General features: G+C 31.1%; 1 protein-coding gene across 6 annotated transcripts in view; it reads left to right on the forward strand.

Annotated features, from left to right (window-relative positions):
* LOC106460800 (apoptotic chromatin condensation inducer in the nucleus-like) overlaps positions 1 to 11,195 on the forward strand; it is a 75,150-nt gene that overhangs the window by 56,491 nt on the left and 7,464 nt on the right. For all 6 annotated transcript variants that reach the window (XR_002610842.1, XM_013920539.2, XM_022387591.1 and 3 more), the window contains 7 exons: positions 2,356 to 2,410; positions 4,450 to 4,574; positions 4,864 to 5,044; positions 6,937 to 7,163; positions 8,644 to 8,751; positions 9,617 to 9,917; positions 10,724 to 10,833. Coding sequence is in view for 5 of the 6 variants with exons in the window: in XM_013920539.2 (XP_013775993.1) it covers positions 2,356 to 2,410; positions 4,450 to 4,574; positions 4,864 to 5,044; positions 6,937 to 7,163; positions 8,644 to 8,751; positions 9,617 to 9,917; positions 10,724 to 10,833 (1,107 nt within the window). In the remaining variant the exon portion in view is untranslated. The remainder of the gene's footprint in view (positions 1 to 2,355; positions 2,411 to 4,449; positions 4,575 to 4,863; positions 5,045 to 6,936; positions 7,164 to 8,643; positions 8,752 to 9,616; positions 9,918 to 10,723; positions 10,834 to 11,195) is intronic.

An 11,195-nucleotide genomic window follows, 5' to 3' on the forward strand; every position in this document is an offset into this window, starting at 1 on the left:
GATGTCCTCTTTAACAACTTCCACATTTGCATATGTTTTCCCATTAAGATGGTGTTGCTGTGAATGAAAAAGATGGTAATCTGGTGGTGCCATATCTGGAGAATATGATGGGTAGGGGAGAACTTGTCAAACGTGCCACATGTGGACATGCATTGTCATGGAGAAGAACACCTTTCTAATTGACGAATGAAGGGCATTTCTGATGAAGGGCTTGATTTAAACGTTCCAGCTGCTGACTTAGAGATTTTTGCATTTACAATTTGCTGTTGATTGAGAAGTTCATAATGAATTACTGTTTTCATGTCCCACCAGATGCAAAGCATCACTTTCTGCAGATGAAGTCCAGGTTTTGGGGTCGGAAGTGGTTTTTGTCTAGGACTGAGCCATTGTTTTAGGCATTTAATATTCATATAGAGAATTTATTTTTCATTACCAGTGACAATTCTGTCCAAAAATGGTTCACACATTACGCACCAGAAGAGACAAAGCAACGTTCACATGTTGAAAATGATGATCACTGGAGAGTTCAAGAGGCACCCAAACACCTTCTTTATGGAGTTTTACCATATAACTTGGATGTTTACATATTGTTTCATAAGAGACATACAATTTCAGTGTTTTGACTTAGGTTAAACTCGACAAGCATCTTCAGAGCATCAATATCAATTCCAATATGTCGGCCCCTGCCATCACAGTTTTTAAGGCTAAAGTCACCAGAATGAAATTTGCTGAACCACTGTTGACACTTACGAACAATCAAAACATTTCCATAAACTTTTTGATATTCTTTGTGGCTACAGAGGCATTGTTTCCCTTCTTGTATTCAAATAGCATTAAATGCTGAATGTGTCTTGTCGTATGCCCTCACTATAAGGGATTAGAGTATACTAAACTTTACACATTATATAGGCTACACTAACATGATGTTTAGGCAGTTTGTTTAACTGTTATATGTGATGTATGTTTTTTGGGGGCTGGTTAATGAAAGTGTTCCAAAACATGACATTAATTTCTTGATAACCTGACTGATCTATACTGTTACAAGCTTAGTTACTTAGGATAAGCTAATGAAGTTTTGTATTACAATTTGAAGTAATTCTAGGAACAAAAAAAAGGTAATTTAGATTTATTTTAATTATTTTCTTTTTCCTTTTTGGTAGTTACGAGGTCAGTTAAGTTGACCAATCCTGTTTTGAGTTAGGGTAGAGAAATTAACAGGTTAAATATAGTTTTACTGAAAAAAAACGTTTGAAATGCATTTAGGAGGTCTTAGGGATTACAGAAAGGGAATTTGAGATTTTTGAGATGAAGAAAAGTATTTTTAATATTAACATAAATTACTTTGTACACAGACTATTTAAAACAAATATTCAATATATTCGTAGACAAAACTTTATTCAAGTTTATTAAAAATACTTCACTAAAAATGATTTTTTGTATGTGAAAGACATGACATAAACTGAAAGACTGCCAAATTAGAAGTATTAAATCTATAAAGACTTTAAAATGAGTATAAAGAGATCACATGGTTGGTCAAATTGACTGACTACATGTTGAGAGAGTTAAATCCTTTTTATAAACTAAATAAATGTTATATTTTCTTGATGAAACCCATGCTTAAGTAGTGTAGTTACTGTTTAATAAAGACTGGTTTTCATGCTTTCTGCAGAACCAGTAACAAAGTTAGGGCTTTTAATTTTATATGTCTGTATATGTTAAAAGATAATCATATTTGCATGTTAACATATGAACCAGAACTATTGTAAAATCTTAATCTCAAGCTCTCAGAATATTTATTTTTTGTCTTTTCAAAATTAAATTAATAAACTGAACCACAGCTATTAATTTACTATTGTTGAAATATTTCCAAAGGTATATTGCAGCATGTTTGCATTTTTGCCTTTAACTATAAGATATTGTATTTTCTCTATTTCCAACATAGGAAAAGAGCTCACAACTGTTTTACACACACACATATATAAATATATATGTGTGTGTATGTATTACAAATTGTGCCTGCTGGTGATGTGTTAGTATTTATGGTGACATTTTTATTCAGTTATATAATTTTTATCATTATATTTCTAACTGGACCTTTAACTGTCTGAAACTGTTCTGTACTCTTATTTATTGATGCTTACTACTCCTAAAATATATCTATACATTTTTGTTATGTGAATGGTGTAATGAAAGAAAATGCTGTCCTCAAAACGGGCCTTTCTAATAAGAAGAAAATTGTTTTAGTGGCTTTGGTTTGTATAGCTTTTACGTTGTTGTTAAATGTAAGAAGTAGCAATTATTGGTTTTTGACATGTTCACCCTTGAAAACAAACACATGTATATTTATTATTCCAGGAGGAGAAGAAAAGGCCACCAATCAACTTGACACCCAGAAGATTATCTGTCCGTGGTATGTTTGAAGGATTTAATGGCAAAAAATAGATTTATTCAAAGTAGCTTTTAGCAGTATGTTCATACCTGCAAATATGAGATTTTGCTATTAGCTTGAGTAAAAGATATAGCTGGTGATTGGTGATTATGTTTTATATTTAATTATTTATGAAATATGTTTATCTTAAATATAGTGCATCCATTGGGAGGTTCAGAATTTTTCTAGGGGTGATATGTAGCATGGGAGCATGTAAGAGCAAAAGATCCAGTATATTCTATAAATGGTGCATTTTTAAGTATTTATATTTTTATATGCCATAAACTGTCTAGAAATATAACCTAAAATTTGCCAAAAAAGGGGGGGGGAGAGACTTGTTTTTAAAAATATCTGAATGAAAGTATGAAAGAGTGTATGACAAAATTAACCTGCTCATTATTCACAAGAACTGGCTCCCCTCCCTACCCTACTGAAAGATAATACGTGTGCACACGTAAACACACATGTATATATCAGTACTATAAAGGATAATATTGGTCATGAATACATTCAAGTTTTACAGGATAAAAACTTACACCAGTTTCAGATTAGCTGCAAAAGTTATAAATAAACATCGAGGAAACCTGCATAAATAGCACCTGTTAGGGATATTCCATATGTTCAATTAACTTCCATATTGCTGGTGAAAACTGCCATGCAAGAAAAAGTAAGGCCTATGTGCTCAAGTCCACATGTTCCAAATTAATCTACTGTTCAAGATTATATTGTTTATCAAATTATATGGGAAAGGTAGGATAGTTCTGATATAACAATATTTTGTATCACTGAATGATGGTTGTATGTACTGTCTGCCTTAGATTATAAATGTGAATAAAATTTAAATCAATAATGTAAGTTTGAACTTTGTAATTGATTTTGTGAAGCTACTGCCATGCCCACAAAAAAAGCAATGGAAGGTCAGTTGTAGGAGTTTAAACACTAGTCTGACCTTTTATTTTTATTGTTTTTTCACTTGCATGCATCAGAGTTTTTCACCCGCCATTGTGAATGATCTACATCTGGTATAACAGAATGTGCAAAGGGTTAAGTATCTGTAAGAGATGTGGTAAGCTTTTAGTAAAATATACATTGGTGTTGTACACACAAATATCAAATGCATTACCAAACTATTTGTACACAAGATACTTTTGTGAATTGGTGACATCAGTCTGATTCAGACCCTGACAAATTAGAGTGTAGTGTAATGTTCATGTGAAGAATAAAAATATTTTGTACACCATATGGTTTATATATTGTATTTGTGTAATATCTAGGGCCTTCAAAATGCATACCTGTAGTTTCCTTCAGTATTCCTGTTTATTGTTTCTGGTACTTACCATGAACTGTTGCTAAATCAGCAATGTAGGGTGAAATGAATAGTTGATAACTCTAACATCAAATACATAATACAATGTTGAATATTTCTTTAAAAGGTTGAGGCATGTCAGGGCTGTAGGAAATGGTAAGGCTAGTTGTGTGACCTCTCTTTGATGGCATGGATAGTTACAGATTATGTATTAAAATCTTCTTCTTTTAATTCAATATTTTGTGTGTATGCAGTATTTGCAGTTAAAATGGCCCAAGATTCAATCTTGTAGCATTAAATGTTAAAAACTTTTCTGGGGCATGCCCCGAGACACCCCTAGAAATGGCATGCTTTGTATACTGGTAGTGTTCTTTTCACACATTTTTCAGCTATGGCAATGGCCTGACCACTCTGAAATTGTTTCCTATGGCAATGCACAATGCGTGTGCTCTTTGACATCCACTTATGCACATAGGGATAATCATTTTGTTTAGTTTCGATGGTGCACGATTTGAATACATTAAGATTTATATTTATTAGTTTTATATCTATGTATAAATAAAGAGATAACAATTTTAATATTCTATCCATTTTGGCAAAGACTGCTAACAGGCTGCCTGGATATTCATGCTTGTAAAACGATAAATTGTTTTCTGTTTATAAATAAAATCAATTATTTTCTAAATGCTAAATCAAGTTTGTCTGATATTACTAGGTAACAAGGATCGTGAAACTGTAAAATCTGCTGAAATTTCTCAACCACGGAGAAAGAGAAAGTGGGCAACAAGCATGAACTCCATACCCAAAGCATCACTTAGTATATCTACTGATGCACTAAAGGTAATTCATATTCTTTTTATTAAGAGAGATTGATTTCTGGATTATTTGTTATGTATTAAGGAAAAGAACTGGTACACAAATTATTAACTTCGTATTTTGATTGGAAAATAACCATTATATTTCAGCATGTTGTATATAGGTTTTAAAGTATTTGATCTCTGGATTTTGTTATTAAGTAGATTCTCAGTTTTTTGTAATAAAATTAGTTAAGTGTATTGTGTAGTTTACTCAGAACTGAGTTGAATTTTTATTAGTTTTAGTTTGAAATTATTACAATCATATTATCCAGAATCTACTTCCTGAAGATGTGCCTGAGACTCCTCCTACTCCAGAGAATCCCTCTCCTGATCCTGTCCCTAACTCTGAATCTGCTAACAGTCCTGAAGATGGGCCACCACCACCTAAGAGAGAAATTAAACTAAAGAGGCCTGAAATTAGAGTAGAACCAAGAGCCCCTTCTAAAGAGCCAGGTGAGTCAGAACAGCTTTAAAACAGTTTTTAGTCATTTTTTGCAGATGTTAATAAACGTGTTTTACAAGATTTATTTCAGTAAACATGGTAGCATGGTAAAAATGGCTTTTCTCTGAGGTTGAATCATTTATACTTACATTGATAGTTTATTTGTAGTTTCAATGGCCTATGGTAAACTACAGGAATAACAAAAAAAAATTTAAAACTAGTCAGTGAGAAAAATATTTAAAATATGTATGTATGATACATTAATCCTGTTAATACGGATAAAAGTCTTGTTAACTTCTGTTCCTAACAACCTGTGGAGTAAAATTGAGACTTTCAGCTCAATTGTAGAAGCATTGAACTTATTTAGCTAAAACTTCTGCATAGTTAGCACTGATAGATTTAAATTTTGACTGGTATCAACTTTCTTCAGGAAAGTTCTTATTTGATAGCATCTCTGTGTAATGTTACCAGCTTTTATTACATGACGAGATAGGCCTGTAATGTTTTTGTACTATGTGCATTTGAATGCATGGTCTAAACATCTCATGTTACAAAGGTTGTCACAACATTAGTAGATAGTATTTGTCCCCTATGGAGTTCCAGAAAGATTAGTGCACGATTTAAAAATTCAAGTCAAAATAATTTTTAAAATTGATATATGAGATGTTATACATACTGTATAGAATTATTTAAAACACTTCCAGCAACATGATGCAGTTGTTACATTTGGGTCTGATTTTATTTTTGTTTTCTTGGTGCAAAGAACAGATGCTGTTTCGTATTTATACCAAAAAGTATAATACACTACATATATTTCAAATTTAATCATTTTTAACTTTTACAGCCTTTAGTTATAGTCTAATTGACTGTGACTGGTAACCACAACAGTTTCAGTAATATTTTCTATGATGTATGTTCACTCTTAAAAAAAAATCAAAACATAATAGACACAACCAACAAAGATACTATGTACAGGCTATAGTATAAGCACACTAGTGCTCTGTTCTTGAACATGTAGTCTGAAGACTCTTAATGTACATTTGTGCATCTTAACTTTTATGATTTGTTTACATGGAGTAACTGAGAATTTAAAAAAAAATTCTTTTCTTCAATTGCATTCATTAACCCTTTATGAAACAGTGAGGTATAACTGATATCCCTTTTTTTTTCATTTTCAGAGTGAAATTATGTACAAAACTACATGAAATTTAAACTTTTTAACTAGTGTCCAGTATTTGATTTCTTATGTTGTGAAATTCTGATGATTTTTGTTGTGAAACAAAGAATGAAAATAATTCCTTTTGTATTAAGTTATTTTTATCTAGAAGTGCAATGTTTATATTTCAGACATTTGGAAATGTAACAGAAATTAAAGTTTGATTTTGAAGGTTGTTTTTCAAGTGAAATACAGTGGGCTGAAAAGGGTTAAAGACACTACCAAAACTTACTGAAATGGCCAAACAGTCAAAATTTTATTAGCACTCCCTGATTGTTGCTTGAGTAATGGTTCAGGACCACTGGAGTTTGATGAGATGTCAAAAGAGTGTCCCAAAGCGCTGATCATAACCACCTGTTTTTGCTAGGTTGTGTTGTCATACAATCCACTAACAATCAGTCTATTACAAAAATGTGCATAGGTTTTATAATAACAGACATCATCCACAGGCTTATTCCATTAGGCAGAATTCAAAAGATTGATCTCTCTGCCTAAAACATGAAAAAAAAACCTTCGTTTAGGATATTTTAGATTTTGAAATTCTCATGTGAGATTGTAAGTAAAATTAAGTGAATGTTAGCTACCTATCTTTAATAGTTTGTTTGAATGTTGTCAAAAATATTTGATGTTGATGTATCGTTTTGTTAAATTTAAGAGATCTAAGTCTGTTATATGTTGTTTTTGCAGAAGAAGTTAATGTTGCACCTGAAGAGGAAGTAGAGATAGTTGAAATTAAAGAAAACAAAGAACACACTCCATCCCCAGCAAAGAATCCAAAGTCCAACATTATTTCTATCCGTAACTTAGTCAGACCTTTTACCTTACTGCAGTTGAAGGATCTTCTGGCTAAAACTGGTACCTTAGTGGATGGAGGATTTTGGATTGATAAAATTAAATCCAAGTGCTGTGTTACAGTGAGTGGTTACAATGTCATTTTTAATATGTAGTGAAACTATCAAATTGTTTTGAAGAGACTTGATACATTTCATTGTGTTATAATTTTTGTGATGTAACATAATTAGAACCTTTTTAATATTTTTGAGCATACAATAACTCCTTTTCTAAGTATCAGCAGGTTCACAACGAAGAACTTAGTTAACTCATGAAGCCCTAATCCAAAATATAACATTTTTTTCTTTGAAAAAAACTGATTTTAATGAACTTGTACAAGCTATTTATCTTATGAGGCTCACTTAACAGCTTATATGACAAAGTTCTATAAATTTAATCTAGAAAAAAGAAATTCTTAGATACCCATCAATCACTTCAATATAAAGTTTATCCAAATTTCCTTATCATTGAGAAAATATTCATGAACATTTTTCATTCAAGTGAAGAAAACAATCCTCTCCTTTGTGTATTGAAATGCACATCGTGTTGTGCATAATTTTTTGTTTGTTTTGTTTAACAATTTTTTATACATCAAGGTTTTGATCCCTTTTTTATGGTGTCATTTTTATATGTAATCATATTATAGTTTTATTTTGTTGTTGGAAAAGTTATAATATTTTAATCTAGTACTTTCATATTTCTCTGATCATAGTAATTACTGCAGCATACACAATAAATCATGGTAGAATGGTAACATTGCATAACTGAAAAAAAAACATTCTCTTATGTTTGTAATAAATTAATTTACTTTTATCCTGTTCACTTTGCTAGATTGATGTACTGCATTTGGCATATGATTATCTCAATTTTCACTTTGTAACATGCTACATACTGGGCTTAAACCTGAATCATGTGCATCATGAATTTAATTCAATTTTTTTAAAGAGGAAATAAAAGTATTTCACAATTTCTTTCTAATTTTAACATGAAAAGATCATACCAAACAATATAAAACTGATTTCCATAAATATAGTTTGTTTTTCACTGCATGTAATAGTAACTTTGGTTAACTATATATATGTGTAAGGCAACTATAAGCAATCATTACAGCAGAGAGTCCTGCTAACTGCAAGAGAAAACAAAATAATATGCATCACTATGTATAGCCCACAGAAATAGAATCGTGAAGTTTTTCATAATGTTATAATACCATGAGTCTCAAAACATGGGTTCATTTATTTAAATTTTTGCACACGAGCATTGAGATGAGAGCTACATATAATATTGCAAGTGCATTTATAAAATATTCAAACAAATAACTTTTATATTGAAATTTGGATATGGTATTTTGCATATTTACTGAAACTTGTTACCTCTTGAACCATTAATAACACAAATTTACTGTTCATGTTTTAAGAGAAAAATGTGTTCAATGAAAATTCCTATGTTGTGAAATTGTTATGTCTTAATTTCTGTTTTGTAACTTAAGTTTCTAAAGTTCATTGTAAGCTAAACATATGACTTAAAGCTCATAAATATTTTAAAACATCTGCTTTGTTACAGTATGAAACTGAAGAGCAGGCTGAGGAGACAAGAAAAGCACTTCATGGAGTGCAGTGGCCTATTTCAAATCCTAAAACATTAATTGTTGATTTTGCTACAAAGGAAGAGGTTTGTACCAATAATTTTTTGTTTATCAGAATTGAATATTTTTCAGGGAAAAAAAAATCAGTTATATGCTTAAAAACAAAAAAAAAATCAAATTAACTATGAATTATAAATGAATGTTGACAAAAACCTTCCTTGTATTTTCTAATATTCCACATGTTTGTAAACACTTCTGTGTTAATATATTATCTATATTCTACTTGAAAAATACTGTGTTTGAGTCAAGCAAGTTATTAACAACAGGTGTCAGTGTGACTCCTTTCACCACAGCTTTAGTTTGGTAAATTCTGATGTTTAGCTGATCTTTAACTCTCTCACTATGGGCTTTGTTCCAACCTTGGAACCATTTTGTTCTTGTTATAGTGATAAGTAATGATTTGCTCTTGCGTTTTTCTTTTTGAGTGTTGACTAACGAACATGCAAAGTAATTTTGATTTTATGATTAAAAATACTTTTATGCATCAGAAAATTGTTAAATGTCACTTACAGGTAATTATCAAACTTTTTTTTTAGAAAAACTTTATATTTTATATGTTGTTTTCACTAACGACTCTCTGTACAAGTTTGGTAGATTTGAATGATCTCGTAATCACCATAAAAATTGGGAAATAGATATAAATTATGCTCTTTCATTCTAGAATGACAACAAATTATAATATGAAAACATAAATGTTTAGACTAAATAGCTTACATTTCTTAAGTTCATGAAATAGTAGTTCAATAACATTTTAAATGTAAGTCTACAAATGGACTGACATACCCTTTACCATAGGAAAACCTGTAGTGATAGAGTTAACATGAATACAAATTGTAATTAAATTTCAATTACTGTGGTGTACAAATGTTAAACATTGTTTTACTCTTGCAGTTGGACCAGCATTTGCATGAAGAAACACCACCAATAAAGAAAACTGTCCTTACTGAAGATAAAAACAAAGAACATAAACAGAGAGAGGAATGGTTGGGAGATAGAAAGAAGGCCAAAGATGTGGAGGAAAATGACAAAAAGAAGGAAAAAAATCGATCTGTACGGCAGAGAATAACAGCTCCAATTAGAGAGTGGGATGTTGGAAAACTCCCTTTAGAATCACCTGAAAGAGATGAAGAGAAGAAAAGATTAAGGGAAAAGGAAAAAGACCGAAGTGCAGAGAAGAAAAAAGAGAAAAAGGGTAGGTGACCTTTTAATAGTTTATTTTAAATTATAAAATTTTAATACTGGCATAAAGTAGCTGCACGCCACGTTTCTTCTGTAAAAGTCAAAGAAGTGTTTGTATTTGATGTAAAATCACTTTTGTGATAAAATGTTAGAATTAATTGATCTTTTGTAAAGTTCTTAGATTTTGTTTGTTAAGAATTTCCGTGATTAAAAACAGTGGAGTGGGTATTTGTTGCTTCATGACTATGCTATGTGACCATAGCCACTAACACTGTTTCAATCTGCAATGGTGATTAGGTAAAGTGTTCTTGTATATGAAACAAAACTACTAATTCAATTGGATGAAGTAATGAGAAGGTAGAGTCATAAACTGAGGTCGAAGAGACAACATTCAAATGGTGTCTGCCAAAGAATAGGCCAATTTTTTTGGCTTCTTAAGATCATGCAATGAAGGCCTGGCACCTCCACTAAATAGATTAAATTTTTACAATGCCTTTAATAAGCAAATCAGTAACATATTAGGTTTCTCTAGGTTCACAAATTTAGGAGATTGAACCTAAAATACACATTTCATTTTCATAACTTTCCGCATTTTTCAAATATTTATTATTTTCTTGTTGTTATAGCTAGACAAGAAACTAAAAACAAGCAGCATTATTGGAACAGGTGGCAGATAACTGTTTTGTTCAACATACTCTGTTCTATTGACAGGAGTAATTTTTATAATGTTAATTCTTCAGCTTTAATCTTGGTTATCAAATTATTAATGTAGCTCAGTAGCTACAACCCGTATTTTTAATTTTGTGTTTTTGCTTATAGATTCTCGACATAAACAGGAAGAAGAAACTTCGGCTAAACTTCTAGATGATTTGTTTCGCAAGACAAAAACCACTCCTTGTATATACTGGTTACCTCTAACTGAAGAGCAGGTGGGTGACTGAAACATAGGAATAAAATATTAAAACTGAAAATAAGTGCAGTCGTATTATTCTGGTGAATTTCCATTGTAAAAACTGTAGTATATCTAACGTGATACATTCCACATCCTCTTCTCGGTATAAATGGTTTTCACAGATTCAAAGTGCAGTTGTATTATTCTGGTGAATTTCCATTGTAAAAACTGTAGTATATCTAACCTGATACATTCCATATCCTCTTCTCGGTATAAATGGTTTTCACAGATTCAAAGTGCAGTTGTATTAGTCTGGTGAATTTCCATTGTAAAAACTGTAGTATATCTAACCTGATACATTCCATATCCTCTTCTCGGTATAAATGGTTTTCACAGATT

This window comes from Limulus polyphemus, unplaced genomic scaffold (assembly GCF_000517525.1).
Source record: "Limulus polyphemus unplaced genomic scaffold, Limulus_polyphemus-2.1.2 Scaffold837, whole genome shotgun sequence".
In the NCBI taxonomy this organism is placed as follows: Eukaryota; Metazoa; Arthropoda; class Merostomata; order Xiphosura; family Limulidae; genus Limulus; species Limulus polyphemus.